Source organism: Canis lupus, chromosome 26 (genome assembly GCF_048164855.1).
Source record: "Canis lupus baileyi chromosome 26, mCanLup2.hap1, whole genome shotgun sequence".
Lineage (NCBI taxonomy): Eukaryota > Metazoa > Chordata > Mammalia > Carnivora > Canidae > Canis > Canis lupus.
The window spans coordinates 14,984,624-15,010,393 of NC_132863.1; the positions used below are offsets into that span (position 1 = coordinate 14,984,624).

The following is a 25,770-nucleotide window of genomic DNA, read 5'->3' on the forward strand; positions in this document are numbered from 1 at the left end:
TGTTAAAGGTTCATATGGATTTCCCTTCCCCATTTGTTTTAAAATGAGAGTCTGAAAAGTGGGTAGCACAGAATGAATGCCTTTGGCCAATGCAACACGCACGATGTAATTTCCTCAAGCACTTGTGGCCTAGCCTAGCCTATGCAGGTCCGCCCACCTCTTCACCCATGTAAGAGTGTTAACTCATAAGGAATTGTTATCTTTTTGTCAGTTTATCCCAATGAAGCATGCTTCTGTTGTAATCTAAGAAATTACAGCTCACAACAGCTCACGTCCATGCATGTGCTAGAGCACATATTAACAACAGGCCTTGAAACCATAAAAAAACAAAACTCGTGGAGTTATGCAGAGAGAAACCGTGAGGTGGACCATGGAATGCCAGGCACGTGAAGGCATGCTACAATGTTGTTTATGAAATGGATGGGCATCATGCAACTCTAGAGCCCACTATTCAAGGGGACGACAAGCACCACCCCTCTGGTAAGAATGCATCATTCCAAAGAAACAAACAAATTAACAAACAAACAAAAAACTCTTTCTAGGCACATTTCTTCAACCATCTCTGTAAAATACTATCACGGAAGAAGATGGATATAGTAGGAAAAGGTCCTCTTTAGACCCCATTGCAGTTATGTTCACGGTTGGCCACTGTATTTTCCTTCCTTATTAAAAGTAGGCCTTTTTGATTTAAAGATATACTTGCTGGTAAGAATCTAGGACCCATGGAGATGATGGGGAAAATCCATATGAATTTAAAAAGTGAGAGAAAGAAGAGATTAAGCTGCAGAGGGAAGAAGAGATTAAATCAGGTAAAGGAGGGGGAAGCTAGATGCTCTGATGTGCTCTTTATATGCATATATATATATATGCATGTGAGCCCAATGTGACTTATAATGTAATCTGTTGATGGCAGCAGTGGCATCTCCCGCACCTGGGCATTAAAATGCAGATTCTCAGGCCCCACTAAAGACCTACCAGATCTGATTCTCTGGGGTGGAACCCATGAATCTGTGTTTAAGCAAGCTTTCCAGGTGATTCTGATGTGTTCAAGTTTAAGAAACACTGCTCTAACATGTAAAAGTATGCACGTTGCAAATCAGTAAAAGAACAAAAACAAAAACAAAACAACAACCAACCAAACCCCAAAACCTAAGTCCTGCAAGGACAGAATGCTAAATGTTTGAGATGTCCTAGTTAAAGTCCATTAATGTTTAGTCTCAGGGCATGATATTCACTAGAACATCCTGCCTATCAGAAGCAAAAGCCAGGAAAACAAGTCCTAAAATGGATGTATCATAATCTCCTAATTGTACATTTGCAGCAAATAAGCACTAAAAGGAGACAGTATGAAACTGCATTTGTCTTTGCATCACTCCACCAGATTAGCATAACCTTTGCTTCACTAAAATTTTCATGTTTCAAAAAGGAAGCACAGTACAATCTGGATAATCCAAAAGTAAGGAAGCAGATAAGAAGATTTGCATCAGAGTCACAAAACTATAATTTTTACATGAAAAAAAAAAAACAAGAGAAAAAGGATAGCTTCCAGGTGACCTCAGAGTAATAAGATTGCAGAAGGGTCCCACATGGATGTAAGCACAGTGGGGCAAATGTCTCATAACTCTGAGGGATCACTGGTTTTCAGTGGGGAAAGCAATGTACCTACGACATTCCCCGCTGGATGTCCAGAGCTTTGTCAAGTGAGATCTAAACAGCTTCTGAAAATAGGTCAAAGAACTGTACCCACATGAATGAAGAGACAATGGCCATTATTCCATTATTATGTCCTTACTCTTATTGAGAAGAGGCATCAACTGACTTTAACCCTAAGAATGGGAGATATGTTGGCAAAAAATATTCAGAAGAAATATAAAGAAGATAAAGGAATAATTTGTAAGAGTAGGCTTACCTGTAAGACTAAATACCTCCTTCTCTTTCTATGTCTATGTATTAAAAAATAAAGATATTATAAATGGAAAAAGATAGGCCCTTTCCTATATTCACCTGCAAAATAAAATAAATAAATAAATAAATAGGTCTAACCCTAATGTGATCATATAATGTGTGTGAGGTGGGGAGAGATCACTAGCCACAAGAAAATAAAGCAAATTCTGGATTATTCTAAGACCTTTCTCCTCTTTTTCTCCCCTTGATCTATCTCTCCAGCCCTCCATGCATTTCCCAATTCTGTGGGCCCTCCCCCTCAGTTATCATTGTGAGAGAATGAAGCTAAAACTGAAATCAATTTAGCTTCTCCATGGAAACGGGGAAAGAAATTAACTGAGGCCCAGGGACATTAAGTAGCCCCACCACAGACAAAGAACTGAGTTGAAGGCAATTATCTAACCACATGGCAGCTCACAGTGAGTGCTTCTACTAGCTTCCCAGACTCTGGTTTACTATTTTCATAAAATAGGAAGAAGACAAGTTTCGCTTGGTCCACTGATGAGACAAAAAGGCATAGCTGTGGCAAAATTTTAGATCCAAGTGGTGGATTTCCATGAGTAAATCCATTATGGAGAATAACAGAAGGTATATGATGCTGTCACATTCTTCCCATCCACACTAAGTATTCCAAGGAGAAATGCAGGTAATCCAGTAGGACAGTGTTTCGCAAACTTTAATGCGCAGCTCAGTCACCTGGAGATGTCATTAAATGTAGATAGATTCCCAGTCAGTAGGTCTAGAGTGAGACCCAAGATTCTACATTTCTAACAAGTTCCCACAGAATGCTGATGCTGCTGGTCCATGGTCACACTTTGGGGAACAATGAATAAAGAGATACTGAGAAGCAGATGAGCAGCAGGTCTAAAGCTACTAGTGAAAAGCTAGTAAGTGTTGATGACATGGATAGGAAGGAGGTGGTACAAATCTCTACATGGTGACCAAGATAGTAAATGGCCAGTAGTCTCTCCTCTCATTCCAGCTTCCTGAAGATAGACATAAGTATACTGAACATAAAATTTAACCTAAAGAGCAAAAAGATTTCCAAGCTGGGAAGTGGTAGGAGGCAGCATGACTTTTTTCCCCCTATTATTTATTCTAACTTGTTAATGTTTGTGTACATGTGTCTATTGATTTTTGCTTCAATTATTTTTCTGGTTACTTTGCTTAACTTTCATTCAAAGAGTTCTTCAGTCAATAGTTTTTGAGAGTTAGAGTATTTAATCATCATCTGCAAATGATCGATGAGTAGGACCTTGTCCCTTCGTATTCACGAGACTCATTTACTTTTCCTGCCTTATTGCATAATCTAGGCTTCTAACACAATGTTGAACTCTAGGTTGCTGACATTATGTAGCTAAGGCATTTTGCAAATGTTTAGATCTAAGCTTTTGGAGCCATACACCTTTACATTGCAATGCCAGCTTCCTTCTCAAGTGAACGCTGTCTCCTTTCATTATGGGCTTCAAAGGTGCTATGCCTAAAGCGTCTTCTGCTTTTGGAGAAGGAGAAGAGCCACTGTAGGACTTAAAAGAGAGAGTACAGGAGCTGGAAGAATGTTTTCTAAGTTTGACAAACTTCTTCAAGGATGCACTCAGATTTCTATCTAGTCTTTCCAATTCAGTTTGCTATGACAGAAAAGGGAGAGATTCAGGCAAGTTGATGAAAAGTAAAGGCTGTACACTTTCCTGGACCATCTTGCAGTCTCTATGATCTAAAGAAATCAAGAATCACACTGATTCCATCTGTCCCACCCCGGAAGTAAAGATGCTTCTTTACCATGAATGAGAAGCCAAGCAGAAAATATAAAAGCAAATGAGTGCTACTGGCGATTGTGATAATGATGTATAAAAGCTATCAAATAATAAGTATTTGAAGAAATAATTTGGATGGCAGAGCCAGAGTATGGGTGATTGTATCTTTTAAAAATTAAATGTTATGTCGTAGACTTATAAAAATTATAAGTGATAATTGGGTAGGTTTACAAAAACAACCCATAAGAGGAAAGGCACGGGATAAGAGCCCATGAACACCAGATCTAGCCTCAAGACTTCAGAATTATTTCTTTATTTCACGGTGACATATATAGTAAGAGCTTTGTCATGCTTAATAGATGCTTGGGTGCCAGCTTCATCTCAGAGTGTGCAAGAGACCTTGTTTTTAGGAAGTAGCAAACTAACAATGTAGATTTTTCTCTGTGCCTCCCAAGGGTCTTCCCTCTTTAGTAAAAAGCAGATTTTCCTGCCCATCGCACCAAAATTTAAGATAATCAGTGACCCCAAATGCATGAAGAAGCTGAAGAAAATAAAACAATAAATCTTAAAAATAAAGAAGAAGAGTAGGAAGGAGTCAAGGAAACAAAGTAAGGCAACTTAACTTCTGAGTAATGGTGCCACTGGAATGTGGATAATATCTGGGTAAAGATTATAAACATAGTATTCGCATGACCAAAAACTAGTGGGGTGGAAAACTTGAAATGTTTTCAAGTAAAATAAATACTGTATTGTACTGAAAAGTTTATTAAAAGTGAAGGCATCTGTGCTGATAAATGGAGTCGCTAGTCTTCCCTGCATAAGGGCTTTTAGGCTCTCATTATTATAGCTTTGTAAGGGCTTTGGCAAAGATGTGATATGTTCCTACAAACTGGCAAATCATATCTCCCTGTTGCCTGTTTTTTGGGTCAATGCCTCATGTGTAGGATAATACTCTCTTCAAATGTTTTCTCTTGGTATGGTATAACAGTTAAATTATATTAAAAATTGTTTTGAAACAAAAATACATTGTCAATTCCACTAATGTGTTAGAAAAAAAGTAAATCTCCCATTTTGGATTAGCAAGAGCTTCAATGGGTTTCACTGAACAGAACATTCTTTTGTGTGTGTAAAGAGAAAAAAGTAAATTTTAGTTGTAACAAAAGTTGCAAACTTTATGTGTTCGAAAATATTTTTCTCTTCTGTGTAAGCAAATGTTGTCAACCAGTTTTGGTTGTTTAGTGGATCATATTCTAAAATGAGCCCTAAGCGTGTTATAAAAATAAAATGTAAAAATTTATCCTTCAATCTAATTGGCCTAATATGTACTGTATTTTCACCCAGGAACTCCTCTGTTGTGCTTGATGTCAAAATATTCTCTTGGAACCTACACATTGTTCTTACATGCAATCCATTAAAAGACAAAAAATAAAGTTTCCCAGTCCATGCAAAAGTATGAGAAAAAGTTAGCAATGGAGAATCCAACTATAGTATGGTAATTTCAATCCATTCTCTGTTTAATGAAATCAATAGGAGAGAAAAAAAATTACCTTAAATATCATCTTGCAAAAACATAGACACATTTAATTAAATGGATATATTATAAAATTCACACGCACACATAGAACCAGAGCTATACATCACAGCAAGAAAACCAACAAAAAAAAAGCAGTGTGCAAAGCCAATGTGTAGGAAGTGCATGAACACACAGGAGCAGCAGCTGATTTTTGCACCTGGTAAAGAAAGCCATATGGAAAGATCAGCAGGTCAGAAGCAAAGCAAGTAGGGCATATGATGCGGGCATGCAATGGGGAACACTGGAAGAGGCAAGCCACTGCACACAGACTTTATGGAGTTAATGTATGAAAAAGCTTACTTCATTTAGAAAGCTCACTAATTGGTCTACCGTTAAATAATCAGTTTTGTCTCCATTGCTGAAAAGAAATTTATTAGAAAAAGTAAGTTTTTGTATATGATGCTACAGTAGGTACGATTTACATGTTGACATTTGTTGATGATAATGCTAAACTTATCTTCTAACCCTGAAGTAGTGGTGCATTCTTAAAATGGCCAGAGACTGTACGAAAAACAAAAACAAAAACAAAAACAAAAAACAACCCAACAACAAGAGAAAGAAAACACTCCCGCTAGCTCACAGAACATGTCTGCAGTTCTCTAGTATTATGAAAAGCCATTATTTTAAATACAACATGTAAGTCATCCATTTGAAATAACTGGGATGAATGAACTTTTCAACAACATAATAACATTCCAAATTGAATCTAGTTAGTTCACATAATGGGTTAATACCTAAAGGAGCAGGTTAAAATTATAGGTAGTTAGTAAAGCCAATGCAAGGGGGAAAAAATTGTTCCAGGTGCTGCCATTAATTTTTGTAAAAGTTACTCGAAATCTCCGAGTGAACTTTTACAGTGATAAACTAAGGGGTGAAAATGTAACCCTAGCTACATAATCCTAGAGACTCTCAACCTACTATATTAAAACATTATGACAAAAATGTTTTAAAAATCTAAAATGACAACAATATGACATTTTCTTTTAAGTAGAACTTACATTTTTTTAAAAAGATCCTCTATATCTGTCCGAGGACAAATCTTTTGTGTCAGTTCATAGAACTTCTCATAAGTAAATGCTGCAGGCTCAATTTCATCATTCTGTAAAGAGCAAAGAGTGTCATAACACATGCAACATTTTTCTCCTTGGAGGGAAAGAATCGACAGGATCATGAAGCAAAGCAATGACTACCGGTGATCCCAGGGCCCCCATTTCAGATTCTTACTGATAGAAGCCAGAAGGCCAATTCCAGCTGTAGCCAGGCCATCCCGCCAGCACACGGCACGTGTAAATGGGTGTTTCTGGTTACCATGCAGCCAGGACTTGTGTGTTCAAACACTGACTACAGCTGGGTTTGCCCTGGGAAACACCCCGTAAAATAAATATAAAGAAACATTTCCTCTTTCTCTCCTTGAGGGAGAAAAGCAAGTGCCTGCCTAAAGGATGCTGAATAAATCAAACCTAGTGTTTACTTAGGCTCATCTTGTGAATTTTCACAAGATCACATGAAGGGGCTCAGGATGACCACATACAATTTTACTTTTCACACTTTTTTGTTTGTTTGTATTTCAAATTGGATTTGTTAAAGTAGTAACAGGCCTAAATATTTTTTGTAGTCAATAAGTTAATTTCAATTATCCTAGGTCCAAAGGGCCAGGTACACAAATGGTTTGTGTAGGGAGGGGTGCTTTATAAAATATCTCACAGCCATCTTGAAGAACAGGATTTATTAGCTAATTATTCAGGCTCACACTGTGTTTGGTCAAGGCAAGGTGGATGGGCTTCTCTAAAATAAGCTTTCTGGGGGCACCTGGGCATTCAGCCAGCTGGGCATCTGACTCATGACTTTGGTTCAGATCATGATTTTAGAGTCATGAGATCGAGCCCAGCATCTGGCTCTGTGCTGGGCATGGAGCCTGCTTGAGATTCTCTCTCCCTCTGCACGCCACCCCCGCTCCCCCACGTTCTCTCTCTCTCTCTCTCTCTCTCTCTCAAAAAATAAGATAAAATAAACCTTCCACAAGCTGTGTAAAAGAGCAAACTGGCTATCATTTCCTTTCCCTAATAAAGTTGATAAAAACATTGTGAAGTACATTATTTGAATTTAAGAACATTTAGTTTAAAATGCTCAGAAAATAAAAGACAGGCAGGCAGGAGAAGAAGAAGGGAAAGTTATCTGTACTTTATGAGATTGAATCCAGTTTTGAATCAAAATGACAGCAGTTTAGAATAAAAAATCTGGCTTATTACGTATGAGAACATAAATAGACAAAGTCATTTAGAAACACATGATTAAATGAATAGATACCTTTCCACTGGGAAGACCTAACTCCTTGAGTGCTTGAAAGATCACTTTTTCTGTTTTCCCCGACGCAAACGTTCTAGTAATACTAGGGCAGAAAAGAAAACAAACAAACAAACAAAAAGCCAAGTTATTGTTGATTCTGTTTTCTCTGAGGCAAAACTCCAAGTAATACTCAGATGGTAGGATGGCAGGGAGAGAAAGGGAAAGGAAGTAGAATTTAGTTTTCATTTCTAGGTATTTTTTTATTTCCCTAACTAGCTCCTGCAATATTCCTCTGGTTATACTCGAGAGGCAACTTGATTCTCAGATGACTGTCCCCCTGGGTGGACACAAGAAGCCCTGGAGATCCTGCTGGACAAAAACAATGATACACTTTGATCCTACCAAATAACTTTCTCTGGAAAAAGGAACATGGCAGATGGGACAGGTCTAGAATAAAACCTCATGTTGACACTATCTAGGCTTGGGGGAAAAAAAAGTTTCCTCAGAGTTCAGCCTCTGCCTAAAATGGCTCTTTATAGCTTGTTTTCATACTTACTACAGCTGACATCCAACATCAGACATATTTTTTAAAATTTTAAAAAGATTTTATTTATTTATTTGAGAGATAAATAGAGAGGAGCATGAATGGGGGTGCTTAGAGGGAGAGGGAGAAGCAGACTCCTTGCTGAGGGGAGCTCTACATGGGGCTCAATCTCAGGACCCTGAGATCATGACCTGAGCCAAAGTAAGACGCTTAACCAACTGAGCCACCCAGGTGCCCTTAAATTTTTCTTGAGCTAACTAAGCACCCTCGAGCTACTCTGAAATGCCAGCTACAACAAAGATTAGGGAGTTGATGAAGAAAGGGGTAGATGAGGTGGGAAGGGGAGCTAGGGGAACATTTGCTCAATGTTTCAATAGAATCTTGGTACTACCCTGACACATGGCATTTCTGAATAATGGTGTTCCCTTTATCTTGTATGGTGTGCATCAAGGCTGCTAAAATGAGTACTACCTTAATAAGCATATTTCCTGCTTATGACAAATACACTGGTGACACCCAGAATGACCTATTGAGAGGAGCTGGTGTCCTAGATTCATGTTGGTCCTGAGCTGTGCTTTAGCCAACCAAAGGAACCTTCATTCATTCTGTGGCTGGAAGCCCAGGTAATCTATCACTGTAATAACTGAAACTCTAATTTCAAAAGTCCAGCCTCGACCTGAGGATAGAGCTGTTTCATGTGGGAAGCGTGGCCTTCTCCATGAGCACAATGGGCTTTGTAACAGCATCTCCCAACACGCAACCCTGTCATGCGCTCGTTATTCATGTTAAGTGGAGGCCAGCTCCAACTGTAAGCACGGAGAGCCAATTATTCTTGATGAGTGGGAGAAAGCACCTCTACAACTGCAGAGTATAACTTCCCCAAATAGATTGGGAAGAACGAACTTTAAGTCAAGGAATTGTTATGTGTTCATTCAAAGCTTTATGGTTTTATACTTGGTCCAAGAATACTCTTGAGAAGTACATTTTTAAGGGCACTTTACACAGTGGCATTCAATTCTACGGAGGCCCAAAGATTCCCTTGAACAAATCTATGGACGTGGTTGCACATATGTGTTTGACATTAAGTAAACCAGTTTCCAGTGTTGAGGGTGTTATGTTCACATTTTCCCACTTCCCTAGAGTTCACAGAATTTGTATACACTAAATTGGTTTGAGAAGCAATTTATCTGACCTTTATAAAACAGGGGAAAGTAGCTATTCAGTGTTCTCTCTCTCTTTTTTTTTTTTTTTTAAATTATGTGTTAATGTGAGAGCTACAGGTGCCAGCATCCCCACATTTGGGATGCCTGGCAGAAGGAAACTGCTTGCCTAGCAATCTCAGGGGTATCTCGGCAAACCTGAGCTTTGGTTAGGTTTGGAGACGCATGAGAAATGAGATGAAAACTGATCGATGTGGTCATGAATGTAGCAGGTACAGGGCCTGAGCCCTTCTGAAACAGTAGCAGGGTGTGGGGTAGAGGGAGAGGAGGGAAGGGAGGAAGGGAAGAGTGTATAGGAATAGAAGTTTTTGGCTAAGAGCTTGCTGAAGTGCCAAGAAAGAAACAGGGAGTAGGAGGAGGAGATGCAAGCATTTGCTTGCATGGGGTGGGGAGAGCAAATAAAGAGATTGAGAGAGAAAGAAAAAATAGGGTGTCCATTCCCAGGAGAGAGGAAAATCCCCGTAGGAATATATCAGTGAAGGCAGAGTCAGAGCCCAACAACATGATTGTGCAAAAAACAGAGGCAAGAGGTGGCATTATGGCCAGAGGGGTTTGTTCTCTGGCCCCTCCTTCCTGAGGGGGCTTGGGTTGGGCAATGTCACTGCAGGTTTGCCCACCTCATTCTCAAGGAGACCAAGCCCAGGATGGAAAATAGGAGAAAGGAAGTTGAGTAAGAGTAAGGCCATTGCCCTGGTTTATCTAACAAAGTGCCTTTATTGCCTTTGCTCCAGACAGCTATCAGACAGCTTGGGCCTTAAAATGGATTCCCTTAGGGGGGTTGTGAGGCAAAGGGGAATTCTTGGGAGTTTCCAGTTAGAGGCCCAGAAGAATGCCCTTTAACAGGGTCCTGAGAGAAACACATTTATCAAAGCCTGGGGAGACTTTAGACACCTTCATAGGCATATCATGGGAGACTACTTATAAAGGACAGTGATTTATTCAACTCTCTATATACAGCCCCATGCCAGCAGGGTATAGGGTAGAACTCAATGAGTTTTTGTTGGATCAAAATAAACCACCTTCCCCTAAAGAAATGCTATGAAAGCAAATACCCTTGAGTGAAGCCCAATCCTTCTGGAGTCCTGGTTCAATTCTATGTTCCTATAGACTTTATAGGTAACTAAGAGAGCAATGATGCTAGACACCAAGTAGGTCTCATTCTTTCTTTCCCTCAATAGGCCTATGATCCATTCGGTGGTTTTAACACCAACTTCTGAATCACTCAGGGAGGAATCAGGCAGTGATGCCTCAGGAGAGTCCTATCCCCTCTGTAGACAAACCAAGCTTTTGGGACGTAGATGGATTACATAGGAGCTGGGCTGCCATGCCCATACCTGAAGCTCTCAGCCTTCTTTAATACAATGGCCTCCTTTAAGACTACTCCCAACCAGAGCCTGCTATTATTGTCTGGCTACCATATCTCAGCTCTCTAGCCACTGGTTTCAACTCCAGGTTACAAGGGAGGAAATGGCAAAGGAAAGAGTGACTTTCAAACTTTGGTCTGGGTGGGAAAATAAACGGAGTGCAAGTTTGGAAGTTTGAGAGAAAGGGAGTCTGCATAAGACTATATACATAGAAAGGAAAAAGGGAGGTAAAGACTAAGACTTTCTTCATTAATCATCCCTGAAACTTCCTGGATATTAAATTTCAGCTAATACTCAAGAGCAGGGGCCATTCCCAAGCTATGTAATGACTATGAAGCCAGATCCCTTTAAACAGTATGTGCACAATACTAATAGTTTCCATTTTAAGAACTCCAGAATGATAGTGATGAAATGACATTTTAAAAGTGTTTACTCTTAATATCCATTAAAACATTCAGAACAATTTCCACCTAGCTCTTGGCAAGCTCATCTACCAGGAGATTCATCCGCTTTCCTCTGGCTTGGTATCAATTCTCCATCAACTCTGAACAAACTGCCCCCGAATCACAGATGTCTTGTGTCAAACACCTGTTAATACTGGCAGGCACCAAAGAGTTTATGTCAAGGAGAACTAAAGAAAATGACAAAAGGATGGTAATAATTTTGTATGTGAACATACCGATAAGGATCTTTGAAACCATAAAAGACTTCTAAGCTTGTCTAACAATGGCTTGATTAGAATACATATAAATGAAACCAAAATTGCCAGTTAGACGTGCTTTGCTTTGATTGCGATCTATGTGTTTTTACTTTGTCTATTGCCTGAACCTTATCTTGGAAGAAAAAGGACAGTAAGGTATGTAAAAACAGATCCAATATAAATTTCTATTCTCCACACTGCTGTGTTAAGTTTGGACTTATTACTTCAATATAGATTTTAAAGAAAAATATACTATATGTTGGGTAGTAGCTGTAGGATGCTAGGATATATTAAAATAGTTGTCCTGCCATTGCTCAATAGAACAAAGGATTTGCAAAAAAATAAGGATCACTGTAAAGTATCTTTGCATACTGGATAACAATTATCAGTCAAGGGTTTTAACAAGGTGTTTTTGGCTTTTGTTTTTTTAAAAAGCTCTACCTTTTTTTTTTTTTCTAAAGCAGACAGAATGTTGATTTGCTAGAAAGCTAATAAAAAGGAGAATCCTACATGCAGATCTATAAAGACCACAACAAATGCATGAGGTCTATAACTTGGTAAGCCCTCAATAAAAAGTTAAGCAAAAATACGGCCCATGGTCTTCTTCTTTATGATTTGTATGCTTTCAATTTTCTCATTGATATTTAATTCTGTCATATGGATTATGCTTTTTTAAAATATTTTATTTATTCATGAGACACACACACACAAACACACACACACACACAGAGGCAGAGACACAGAGGCAGAGACACAGGCAGAGGGAGAAGCAGGCTCCATGCAGGGAGCCCAATGTGGGACTTGATCCTGGGACTCCAGGATCACAACCTGAGCTGAAGGCAGATGCTCAACCGCTGAGCCACCCAGGCGTCCCTGTCATATGGATTATTACAGAGCATGAAATTAAGAAAAATGATGACTTCTAGGACACTTCTGTTAAAGATTTTATGTATTTGGGCAGCCCGGGTGGCTCAGTGGTTTAGTGCCACCTTCAGCCCAGGCCCTGATCCTGGAGACCCAGGAACAAGTCCCACGTCGGGCTCCCTGCATGGAGCCTGCTTCCTCCCTCTGCCTGCGTCTCTGCCTCTCATTCATTCTCTCCCTCTCCCTGTCTTTCATTAATAAATAAAATCTAAAAAAAAAAAAAAAAAGATTTTATGTATTTGAGAGCAAGAGAGCACAAGCAGGGAGAAAGGCCAGGGGAACAGGAGAAGCAGGCTCCCCACTGAGCAGGGAGCCTAAGGTGGGGCTCAATCCCAAGACCCTGGGATCATGACCTGTGCTGAAGGCAGATGCTTAACTGACTGAACCACCCAGGTGCTCCTAGGACAATTCTATTAAATGTGAAAAGAATAATTTTGAGAGAGTATGAAGATAATTTCCTAGGGGGATCCCTGGGTGGCACAGCGGTTTAGCGCCTGCCTTTGGCCCAGGGCGCGATCCTGGAGACCCGGGATTGAATCCCACGTCGGGCTCCCAGTGCATGGAGCCTGCTTCTCCCTCTGCCTATGTCTCTGCCTCTCTCTCTCTCTCTCTGTGACTATAATAAATAAATAAAAATTTTTAAAAAAAGATAATCTCCTAGGGACACAGAATGAAGTTTCAAGGCAGAATAAAGTGACTTGGCAGAAAGGAAGGTGTAGAAAAGTCAGAAATGGTTCAATGTGATCAGCATGCCACTGCTCAAATGCATTTGCTCAAATGCTATCAGTTGGTGACCTGTTTGCCCCATCTCTGGAAGATAAACAGTTCTTTTTTCTTTTCTTTTCTTTTCTTTTCTTTTCTTTTTTTTTTTTTTTTTTAAGATAAACAGTTCTAAGACAAGATTCTACTCAGTAGCTCTGGATTTTGTTTGCAGTTGGCTTCTTCACTAAAGTGGTATGCAGATAGAAGTCAACAGGAATCAAAGTCTGGAGAATTCTAGAAGACTGGGTTGGGATCCAGGAAACCCATGATTAAGTCAGACTGTGGGCTTAGGCTCATGAATCCAAACACACTCCTGGTTTCATGTGGACAGCTGACCCTCTGAGACCCACACCAGCTTATGGAATTTCCATGAAGTGCTTACACAAACACCAGCCAAAAAGATACTGAAGAGTTTGGTAAAGAATTCCTATTACTACCATCTCAAGATGTCCCCACAGACCACTAGCAAATCCTAACACCAGAAATGGAATAGAGAAGCAGAAAAGAGGGAAGCATGGGGAATCCTCAGAGGGTGAAACATATCAGCTTAGTATTAAAGAAGGCATGTTGGAAGGGTGCCTGGGTAGTTCAGTTGGTTAAGTGCCTGACTCTTGATTTTGGCTCAGGTCATGATCTCAGCGTCCTGGGATCGAGCTCTGAGTAGCCTCCCTGCTCAGTGGGGAGTCTGCTTCATGATCCTCTCTCCCTCTGCTCAACTGTGCTCTAAAACAAACAGAACTGGGGATCCCTGGGTGGCTTAGCGGTTTAGCGCCTGCCTTTGGCCCAGGGCGCGATCCTGGAGTCCCGGGATCAAGTCCCACGTCGGGCTCCCAGCATGGAGCCTGCTTCTCCCTCTGCCTGTGTCTCTGCCTCTCTCTCTCACTCTCTCTATGTCTATCATGAATAAATAAATAAAATCTTAAAAAAACAAATAAAACAAATAGAATTAAAAAAAGACACGTAGAAGACAAATCCGGTTCATGTTTTCTTCATTCCTTTATTTTTTTTAAAGATTTATTTATTTTATCTCTAAAATAATGTGCATGAACAGGGGAAGGGGTGGGGGCAGAGGGAGAGAGAGAGAGAATTTTAAGCAGGATCCATGTTCAGCATAGAGCCCCATGCAGGGCTTGATCTCTCTGAGATCAAGACCTGAGCAGAAATCAAGAGTCAGACGCTTAACTGACTGAGCTACCCAGGTACCCTTGTTTTCTTCATTCTTGATTCCATTCAAGTTTATTGCCTTTTCTTTTTTTTCATTGTCACCGTTACCTTGGGCAGAGCAAGGGGAAAAAGTGACAGCTCAGAAGAGTGTATGGTGCCATGGACAGTACACCTAGAGATGAAGTGCCAAGAAGCCAAAGGAATTCACCTGCCCTGCCCACCAGGGAACAGCAAGGCCCAGAATGAGCACCTCTAGACTAGGTACCACACTTCCAAAGACACAGTCTATACACTCCTACTACAGGTGCACAATACAAACTTCTTTAATTTTAGCTAATTTTTGCTCATGGCAACTAGATGAAATACATCAAAATCCTAAAAACCCACTTATTTGAAGATTAAAAGAATATTGCTGCATTTCTAGATGTTCTTCATCAAGGCAGAGCTAATGCTACCAATTCTGAGTAAAAATGCAACTTTACATCCACAAGGGATTTTTTTTACAAACTGAACACGGCATTTGATAGAGTGATTTAAACTAAGCTTCCAGAAATATCTTTAGTGAAAGCAATTAACAAGTACTTGTAAAGGGCTCTTTCTTTGGTATCACAAGAGTCGATTCAGGGTATGGAATACAGGCAGAACTGATCGACTTACCTCCTGACTGGAATTTTACCATTTGTGTTGGTCATAAATGCCAATTTCATCCAGCTGGAAAACAATAGTAACAATACTGTTTTAATGTTTCTTAGGAGGAACACTTCAATCCAGTTAAGAACATTAAAAGAAAGTTCATTCAAACAAAGAACATTTATTCTGAAAACAGAGGCAATCATAGAATGTGAGATGAATTTATGGTTGTCAGATTTAGCAAATACAAATCCAGGACTCTCGGTTAAATTTGAATTTAACTGAAAAATACCGTTTTTTTTTTTTACAAGTATGTTCCAAATGCTGCACAGGATATGCTTACACGAAAAAACTATTACTTATCTGAAATTTAAATTTAACTGAGAGTTCTACCCTATTTGTCCTAGCAACCTAGATGAATTAGAAGATTGGGTGCTTACACTAGGCAAAACAAATTGCAGGTACTTCTTTGGTGACTGGTCTCATCTTTGATTATTGCTCTTTAATAATCTTTACTGAGGTGGTAAGAAATGCAACTGCATGGTGACACCAGCCAGTCTTGTCCTGAGGACCCACGGGGACTCCCATCCCTGTTCCCACTGCAGCAAAGCAGAGATCGAATGACCACCTTCCTTAATTTCCAAGAGTAAGAGAAGTTCATTGAAACTGATGATAAGCAACTCGTTACTTTCCGCAGGCTTTCCAGACACACAGGGACCCAGAATATTTATTTGTACTTTGGGACTAGGGCTGTTCTTAGCCAAACTCACATTCTAATTGTTTCCAGCCAATAATATTCTAAGAACAAGAAGAATGTGACAATTTGGTAAAGTTTCTGCCTTATGGCAATTTCCTAGAAGCACAAGTGACTCCTTTGGAAGGGATATTTTCAAAGACTACAGGAGTGAAGGAAGCAGAAAGCACAGAGAGAAGTCACACAAAGTTGTGGTTTCTGCTGGTGCTTTAGCCCGACGCCAGGGGGAGCTCTGGAGTGCGATGTGCACCAGACTGGGTGGCATGGAGCCTGGCTTTTTGTATCCTGTTCCAGCCCATTATGAGCCCAGGGCTTCTCACCAGGAAGAGGAAGGAGTATAGTCTCCTAGGCACAGAGACTCCCCTGCAGCAGGGGGTAATTCTCTGCAGAAGTGGGCAGGTGTGACCTCTTGATGAACTAAACCTCATGGCAGCTGGTGGATGGGTGAATACCAGCTCTATACGGGGATCTCAGCAGGACATCAATGGGACAGTTAAGATCTGGTGTCCAATATGGATATTGGGGTCCCTCAGGTATAAGTGGGCATTCTCAAAGTCTCAGATCCTCTGGGATTCTATGAATGCTCAAAATGTAATGTCAAATATCCATTGTTGCCCTTTATTTTTAAGAAAACATGACAGAGCAACTGCAGAGGAAAAGGAGAAGCAGCTGCACAACAAACAGGTATTTACAAGAGTAGCTATCCTCTACTAAGATGATGGAATGGAAATTGGAGGGATGGCATAATGATCAACATCACTAATATTGAATGAAAGGGGACTAGGAGCCAGGCACTGGGCTGGGTGTTCTCCAGGACCTCATAATATCTGTGCAGTAATCTTGTGAAATGAGTTATGGTCACCTTCTCCATTCACAGATAAGAACAGTAACATACAAGGCTAAGAACTTGCCAAGCGTCACCCAACCACTAAGTAGGTGGCCAAGCTGGGATTATAGTCAAGAGCTCTTAAAGCACCTGCCAAAGGGACCAACAGTAAGGGTGAAAGTACCCCAAGGGCTGACCTTCCTTCTACTGCCTGACAGTCCAAGCAATCACAGCCTTGGTGCTGGGCCTGGTTGCGAGGGCAGGTTTATTCCTGTAATTTTTCAGCATTGCTCCCTTCTGCACCTACAACCACCTGCCAATGACCCTGTGATGGCAAGCAGCTCCATTCCTCCACTGATTGCTGCCTTTTAAACAGGCTGGGATTTCTCCTTGAGTAAACTTCATGTCACCCTGATGGGATAACTTGGGAAGGGTTAAAAATCTACTCCTGTAATATCCCTCTGGATTTTGGATCCTGTGAGCTGGAGTAAGGCCAATACACTTGGATTCCTAACTGGGTGCTAAACAGTCCCTGGGGCCAGTGCTCCTTCTCGACCCTAGAAATGGGTGCTCTTGTAAGAGCTTCTCTTGGCCACACTCCTCAATTCTCAGTTTCACACAACAGAGGCTCCAGCTATAACAGCAGTACCCAACTATGGCCCTAGGCATGGAGAACTCTATCAGCACTCAGCCTGGGGCCTACAATCCAGAGGATACTGAGGTTATAGCATCCACCACCAACCATTCCTTTCATACCAGTTTTGGGCTATGGCATTCATTGGCTATGGGTTTTCAGACATGCCCTGCCAAGTGGCATGAAGGGTACAGGTGTGTATGGGGAACTTCCTCTCCAGGGTCAGGAGCATGGAGGGGAAGGCACGGAATGTGGTGCCTGGCCATATATTTGTGTGTGTGTGTGTGTGTGTGTGTGTGTGTGTGTGTGTGTGTTAAGCCTTCATCTCCTAAATCTGACCTTTCACTTTTTAACAGCCAAAGACAAAGAGTGATGTAAATAAAACTCACTGTTTCTTGAGGCAGGTCATTGGACTAACATTGTTGGCTCTGAAGTTATGTATGATTGATCTCAATCCTTCTACCCATTGCTGAAAGAGAAAGAAAAGACATTCCTGATGAGCAAAACCATGGATGCTAAAAATGGTGGTTTTCATTAGATAGCCTGTGTCCATTCTAAGAATAATGTAAACTCTTCTTTTATCTCCTCCCTGTCATAGAGTGATCTTCATTTTGCACACCATGTTTCTTCTTTAATAAACAGCTTTCATTCTTTCCATGAAGATAAATGTAACATCTAGAGCATCATTAAGTACTGGGCTGTCACAACGGAATGCTGCCCCACTGACTGACTTGTTAAACCTTCTATTTGCAGCCTGTTTAAATAGAAATCCTTTTCCAACCACTGGCCATCTTCATTATTTCTAAGCAACATTATCCAAAATGTGATGACATACTTAGCTATTCCCATTTTAGAGGATGAATGCATTCGGGGTTCATCAATTTTATTGTGTGATTCTAGTTCAGCCTAAGAATTTGTTATGTATCTCACCTGTCTGGGATTTCCAGCAGAGCCCTAGAAAAAAGCATGCACTGATTGCCAGGGTATCCAGAGCAAACAGCGAGGGCTTACATAATTTCTGTATAAGGACTTGGACCTCAGCTTTAGTTCATACCAGCACTCCACGGATTTACAAGGAAAAGTGAAGGAAGACTGTACATGGCAGTAAAAGAATTTGGGTCTCGTAAGGACATTCTACTAGCAAAGGGTGGCCTGTGAATAAAGGCCAACTCTGCCCTTGAGTCCAATAACTGATGCCAACGAATGCCATACCAAGTTGCTTAAATAAAGAATCATACTCTTGGCAACAGGCTTTGTAGCAAATTGATACTGGGGGATTAAAACAGAGCAGGGGCCTCCACAAAACCCAGAACCTTACCTTCTTTGGTTTATAGTCTGCCTGCTGTAAATCTATGCTGAGGAAGGGAAAATATTTGGGGATAGATCATAGAACATATGTATATTTTATCTGCATTGCCCAGTACGGTAGCCACTAGCCACATGTGGCTATTGAAATGTAAACTGAACAAAAGTAAAATTCAGTGCCTCCATTTCACTAATCATATTTCAAGCACCCGAAAGCCAGCATGGGGCTAGTGTCTACCACACTGGACAGAGCAAATACAGAACAACTCCATCAGTACAGGTTCTATCAGACAGCGCTGCACAGTATCACCAGGTTTAACACGGTCTAGTGATTGAGTCACTGCAATGGCGAGAGGTAAAGATGGAGTTCTGTAGAGTGTTTGTGGTTTTAACTTATGGTGATAAAATGCAAATAACATTACATTTATCATCTGAACCATTTTGAAGTCAACAGTTCAGTGACATTAAGTGATATTCACGTTATTGTACAACCTTCACCAGCACCCTTCTCCAGAATTCTTTTCTTCTTGCAAAACTGAAACTGTCCCCATTACACAACATCCCCCCCGCCCCCGCATTCTAGCAACCACCATTCTACTTCCATCTCTATGAATCTGCCTATTCTAGGTTCTTCATAAAAATAGAATCATGCACAGTATTTGCCCTTTGACAAATTTGACTGGCTTATTTCACGTGGCATAATGTCCTCAAGTCTCAGCCAGGTCACAGCATGTGTCAGAATTTCCTTCTTTTTAAAAGTTGAATAATATTCCTATGACCACATTTGGCTTACTCATTCATCTGTTGATGGCCACCTGGTTTGCTATATGATTATTGGTGGTTATTGTGATTGATGCTTCTATGAATTTGAGTGTACGAGTATCTCTTCAAGTTGCTGCCTTCAATTCTTTGGGGTATATACCCCGAGATAAAATTACTGGATTATATGGTAATTCTATTTTTAATTTTTTGAGGACCCACCATTTTGTTTCCCATGGTAGCTGTGTCATTTTACATTCCCACCAACAGTGCACATAGGCTCCAATGTCTCCATGTCCTTGTCGATACTTGTTCTCTTCTGTTTTGCTTTCGTTTTGGAAAGAGTCATCTTAATGGATGTGAGTCTAATAGAGAGTTTTGGCTTTCCTCTTTATGCTCTGGTCATACCTAACAGTTTTCTGAAGGAGGACTTAAGAGCCAGAAGAGGTAAATTTCCTACCGCAACTAGAAAAGGCCATTTGCTGAGGACCATAAATAGCATGGAAAGCCTCCTGATGGTGACACCAGGATTCAGAGGGAGGAGGAATAAAGGCAATAGTAGCATTAAAGACACGCTTTATTATTTTCATCATCAGCCTTCACTTCCTCTGTCAGGCTAAATATGGGACTGTAATTCCCTGTGGGGACCATCAGATATCCTGTTGTTGGCCTAACAAACCACAGGCTCACACAGAGTTTCCCAAGAGGAGACAGAAAAACATAAATAATTAGGCTGGCATTCACTGGACAGCATTTTCTCAACCTGAAGGCTTGTTACGTGTTCCAAAACACGAAACAGAGTCCATGGTTTCCTAGGGCAAAGAAACTGGGCAATTTCTGAGACTGTTCACTGGCTTTTTCTGAGCACTCTGATTTAGTTGTTTCTAAAAATAAATTACAGAGATACCAGGCTTTGAGGAGGTTTAAACAACTCATCTGTCTTTTGAAATACAATGCTGGTGAAGAATCCTGTTTATTGTGACAGAAAGGTCTCCAGGAGTGACCTCTGAGGTCACCACTCCAGTGACAGAACTCATGCTTTACTTAGTAGGAAATGCCATTGGAATCATCACAGGCCCCAAAGGGCACCAGGACGAGGAGGTTGTTGCTTTTTCTCTTTGTGATGATGAAAGTGAGGGTCAGGGACCTTGCCCAAGATCACAGAGCAGCTGGCACATGGCTGAGAGGCAGGAAGAACCCTGATGTTTCCCTTCCTTTGGGCTTGTTCACACATCTCCCTCCATGACATGGAAAAGCCCCACAGGGCTTTCTACTCTCTTCCAGGTAATGGATACCTAGCATATTAACACCCAGAGACTCTAGGAAATATGTTAAGCATTTTGTTTTGTTGTTTCTAACAAAGTAGATGAAATGCCAGCAGGTGTCAGTAGAGCCTTAGAGTTTAGCTGAAAAGTTGTACTGGGGTGAATAGATGCATATGAACTTCATTGAATGTTTCCAGATTAAGAGAAGCAAACAAAACAAAACAAACAGTAAAAAACACTGACTTAGATATATTTCTTGAATTGCTGAAAATAAGCACATATGTTAACAGTCTACATAATGCCCCAAAAGGTATGTCTTCAAGCGCAGGGCTGCATGTTTCTAGAAGGATCGTTCTAGAGTATACTCATTGGCTCAGTGGTGACATGTTCATGATAGGATTCCGATTACACCGAGTGCCTCACTCTGGTCCAGTCGTCCTGAGTGGGCTCAAGCAGCCTGGATGTAGGGAAACCAGCCCAAAGGATCAGTTCGATTCAGACGTCTAAATCAGCAGTTTCTACACTTCCCCAGTAGCTTCTTCTCTTCATTTTCTAATCTTTTCCAATTCTACTTTAAAGCTTATGTCAGACCTTCCAAGGAGAAGGGTGAGAAAGGTCCTTTCAGGGACTCTCTGGCTAAGCTGGATGGTTTAGGGAAAAAGGAAGGAGGAGGAGAAACTGCCTCTAATTTCCCCCTAGTGACTTACAACCTCTCCTCTGGGACTCCTTGTTCTCACCACGCAGGCAGGCGTCATTGCCATTTTCCAGGCAAATGGCTTGGCCTCACCCTTTACCTGTCTCCTCTGTCCCTGGGACACTGGGACCATCATGTACAAAACAATCCCTTTCCCAATGAAAAAGGCAGCACAGGCGGCACAGACATAACAAAACTAAACAAACAAACAAACAAACAAAAGTGTATTTGCACAGGGCGTATACATCTCTTTATCCCTTTAAAAACATCTGGGAGGGTTTTTTTTTTTTTTTTTTTTAAGGCTGTGAAAGCAGTATTTTGAATGTCCTTTGCAGAAAATGTAAGGCAAAAATGTATACAAAAAGAAGTAAACATCCCCCCCCCCCAAATCCCATTACTGACATGAAGAGCTAGCCACTGACATTTTGATATTTGAGTTTTTAGCTTTTTTTTACACAGACATAACTTTGTCATCCTAAAATAACTAGTCCCACTGCTTGCCAGTCAGCACCACCTCAGGTAGACTTGTTCTTTAAACTCAATCTTATCTCTAGATTTTGTTCCAGAAGCATCCTTTTCAATCTTTACTCAAAACAGCATGCTGTCAAAGCAAAAAATAACACAGGCCCTGCGATACTCTCTAAGTATGCTACATACTTTTTTCTCCAAAGGGAAGACTCAGTGTCATCCTCCTTCATCTTCTGGTGTGTGATGTTTTGTTCTCAAGGAGGATACTGGCAGAAGTGGTGGAGTCCTCTTAACTAAGTCTGTTCTGGGACACCTGGGTGGCTCAGCAGTTGAGCATCTGCCTTTGGCTCAGGTCATGATCCTGGGATCCTGGGATCAAGTCCCACATCAGGCTCCCTATAGGGAACCTGCTTCTCCCTCTGCCTATGTCTCTGCCTCTCTGTCTTCTCATGAATAGATAAATAAAATCTTTAAAAAAAACAAAAATGAAGTCTGCTCTAAGTTAACTACAGACTTCTTAAGCAGAGTGTAGTCCAGGGACTAGCAGCATCACCTGGGGATTGTTAAAAGGCAAATCATGAGGCCCTATCTACGAAATCTGTCTCTAGGGCTGGGGAAGAGAAACCTGTGTGTCGGTGAGCTTTCCAAATAGTTCTTTTGCAAATTCACATATAAAAGCACTGTTCTGAACCCATGCCACTCAGTAAAAAGTTTAGCTCCTAGAACAAGAGCATCAACATGTCCAGATGGCTGGTTAGAACCGTAGAATCTCAGGTCTCATCTCACCCAGACCCGCTGGATCAGAATTTTCATTTAATAAGATCCTGGGGTGACTCATAGGCACATTTCAGTTTGAGAAGCACAGGTCTAGAAGAGGGGTCCTTCCCCACCTGGATATTTACTTCCGTTGCCCTCCTAGAGAGATCTAGTTTCCTAGATCTCTGGGAGCAGAGATTTCTCCGGGAAATCTTTGGTTTTCTATGGGAGCCGATGGTTTCCTACAGGGTCCTGGGCTGGGATATCTGGTCTTCTAGAAAGGATCTTGGGAAGAGCTCTCCATTCCTGATTTACTTTGTTTTTGTCAGATACCTTCCTACGTGGGCTGAACAAATCTGCATTCACTAGAAGGGAAATTGTAACCTACACACTTTGATTCAAGTGCTTGCATGGGGGTGGGGCAAGATGGTGGAGGAGTGGGGGTCCTCAACTCACCGGGTCCCACCAACTTACCTGAATAACTTTCAAACCATCCTGAAAACCTACAAATTCGACCTGAGATTTAAAGAGAGAACAGCTGGAACGCTATAGAGAGAAGGGTTTTTGCTTCTAACAAGAAGCTTATTCTTGACTCAGCCCGCTCACACAGCTACTCTGTACTGAGCAAAATGACTAGAAAGAAGAACTCACCACAAAAGAATGAGAAACAGTACTCTCAACCACAGAGTTACAGAATTTGGATTACAATTCAATGTCAGAAAGCCAATTCAGAAGCACAATTATAAAGCTAAGGGTGGCTCTGGAAAAAAAGCATAAAGGAATCAAGAGACTTCATGACTGCAGAATTTAGATCAGGTCAAAATTAAAAATCAATTAAATGAGATGCAATCCAAATGGGAAGTCATAACAATGAGGGTTAATGAGGTAGAAGAAAGAGTGAGTGAATAGAAGACAAGTTGATGGCAAGAAAGGAAGATGAGGAAGAAAGAGAAAAACAATTAAAAGACCATGAGGAAAAGTTAAGGGAAATAAATGATAGTCTCAGAAGGAAAAATCTATGTTTAATTGGGGTTCCAGAGAATGCCGAGAGGAGCAGAGGGCCAGAAAGCATATTTGAACAAATCATAGCTGAGAACTTCCCTAATTTGGGGAGGGAAACAGGCATTCAGATCCAGGAGATAGAGAGGTCCCACCCAAATCAATAAAAACCATTCAACACCTCCACATTTAATAGTGAAATTTGCAAATTCCAAAGACAAAGAGAAAATCCTTAAAGCAGCAAGAGACAAGAGATCCCTGACTTTTATGGGGAGGAGTATTAGGGTAAGGGCAGACCTCTCCACAGAGACCTGGCAGGCCAGAAAGGGCTGGCAGGATATATTCAGGATCCTAAATGAGAAGAACATGCAGCTAAGAATACTTTATCCAGCAAGGCTCTCATTCAGAATAGAAGGAGAGATAAAGAGCTTCCAAGATAGGCAGAAACTGAAAGAATATGTGACCACCAAATCAGCTCTGCAAGAAATATTAAGGGGGACTCCGTAAAAGAAAGAGGAAGCCCAAAGAAATAATCCACAAAAATAGAGACTGAATAGTTATTATGATGACAATACATTCGTATCTTTCAATAGTAACTCTGAACATGAATGGGCTAAATGATCCCATCAAAGACGCAGGGTTTCAGACTGGATAAAAAAACAAGACCCATCTATTTGCTGTCTACAAGAGACTCATTTTAGACCTAAGGACACCTACAGCCTGAAAATGAAAGGTTGGAGAACAATTTACCATTCAAATAATTCTCAAAAGAAAGCTAGAGTAGCCATCCTCATATCAGGTAAATTAGAGTTTATCCCAAAGACTGTAGTAAGAGATGAATAGGGACACTATATAACACTTAAAGTGTCTATCCAACAAGAAGATCTAACAATCATGAATATTTATGCCCCTAATGTGGGAGCTGACAAGTATATTAATCAATCAATAACCAAAGACATACTTAACCATAATAATACACTAACTTTAGGAGACTTCAACATGGCACTTTCTGCAAATGACAGTTATTTTTTTTTAAGATTTTATTTATTTATTCATGAGACACAGAGCGAGAGAGAGGCAGAGACATAGGCAGAGGGAGAAGCAGGCTCCATGCAGGGGGCCTGATGTGGCACTTGATCCCGGGACTCCAGGATCACACCCTGAGCCAAAGGCAGATGGTTAACAACTGAGCCACCCAGGTGTCCCCTGACAGATCTTCTAAGCACAACATCACCAAAGAAACAAGTTTTTTTTGTTTTTGTTTTTGCTTTTTTTAATTTATGATAGTCACAAAGAGAGAGAGAGGCAGAGACACAGGCAGAGGGAGAAGCAGGCTCCATGCACCGGGAGCCCGATGTGGGATTCGATCCCAGGTCTCCAGGATCACGCCCTGGGCCAAAGGCAGACGCTAAACTGCTGCACCACCCAGGGATCCCCGAAACAAGAGCTTTAAATTATACACTGGACCAAATGGATTTCATAGATCTATACAGAACTTTGCATCCAAATGCAACTGAATATACATTCTTCTCAAACACACATGGAACTTTCTCCAGAATAGACCACATACTGAGTCACAAATCTCTCAACCAATACTGAAAGATTAGGATTGTCCCCTGCATATTTTCAGACCATAATGCTTTGACACTAGAACTCAATCACAAGAAGAAATTTGGAAGAAACTCAAACACGTGGAGGTTAAAGACCATCCTGCTAAAAGATGAATGGGTCAACCAGGAAATTAGAGAAGAATTAAAAAGATTCATGGAAACTAAAGAAAATGAAGATAGAGCTAGCTGTTCAATATCTATGGGATACAGTAAAAGCAGTTCTGAGAGGGAAATACATCTCAATACAAGTATCCCTCAAAAAATTGGAAAAATCTCAAATACACAAGCTAACCTCGTACCTAAAGGAACTGGAGAATGAACAGCATAAAACCTACACTAAGCAGAAGAAGAGAGTTAATAAAGATTCGAGCAGAACTCAATGAAATAGAGACCAGAACTATAGAAGAGATCAACAAAACCAGGAGTTGGTTCTTTGAAAGAATTAATAAAATACATAAGCCATTAGCCAGCCTTATTAAAAACAAAGAAGACTCAAATTAATAAAATCACAAATGAAAAAAGGAGAGATCACAACCAATACTAAAGGAATACAAACTTTTTTAAAAACATATTATGAGCCAATAAATAGGCAATCTAGAAGAAATGGACACATTTCTGGAAAACCACAACCTACCAAAACTGGAACAGGAAGAAATATAAAACCTGAACAGGCCGATAACCAGGGGGGAAACTGAAGCAGTCATCAAAAACCTCCCAAGACACAAAAGTCCAGAGCCAGACGGCTTCCCAGGGGAATTCTATCAAATGTTTAAAGAAGAAACAATACCTATTCTACTAAAGCTGTTTGGAAAGATAGAGACAGAATACTTCCAAA

General features: G+C 40.7%; 1 protein-coding gene across 11 annotated transcripts in view; it reads right to left on the reverse strand.

Annotated features, from left to right (window-relative positions):
• The window catches only part of PLCB4 (phospholipase C beta 4), a 418,616-nt gene that overhangs the window by 88,788 nt on the left and 304,058 nt on the right, over positions 1 to 25,770 (reverse strand). For all 11 annotated transcript variants that reach the window (XM_072800091.1, XM_072800090.1, XM_072800095.1 and 8 more), the window contains 5 exons: positions 17,469 to 17,548; positions 14,893 to 14,946; positions 7,579 to 7,660; positions 6,270 to 6,370; positions 5,572 to 5,629 (listed from right to left, as the gene is read on the reverse strand). In XM_072800091.1, coding sequence (XP_072656192.1) covers positions 5,572 to 5,629; positions 6,270 to 6,370; positions 7,579 to 7,660; positions 14,893 to 14,946; positions 17,469 to 17,548 — 375 coding nt within the window. The remainder of the gene's footprint in view (positions 1 to 5,571; positions 5,630 to 6,269; positions 6,371 to 7,578; positions 7,661 to 14,892; positions 14,947 to 17,468; positions 17,549 to 25,770) is intronic.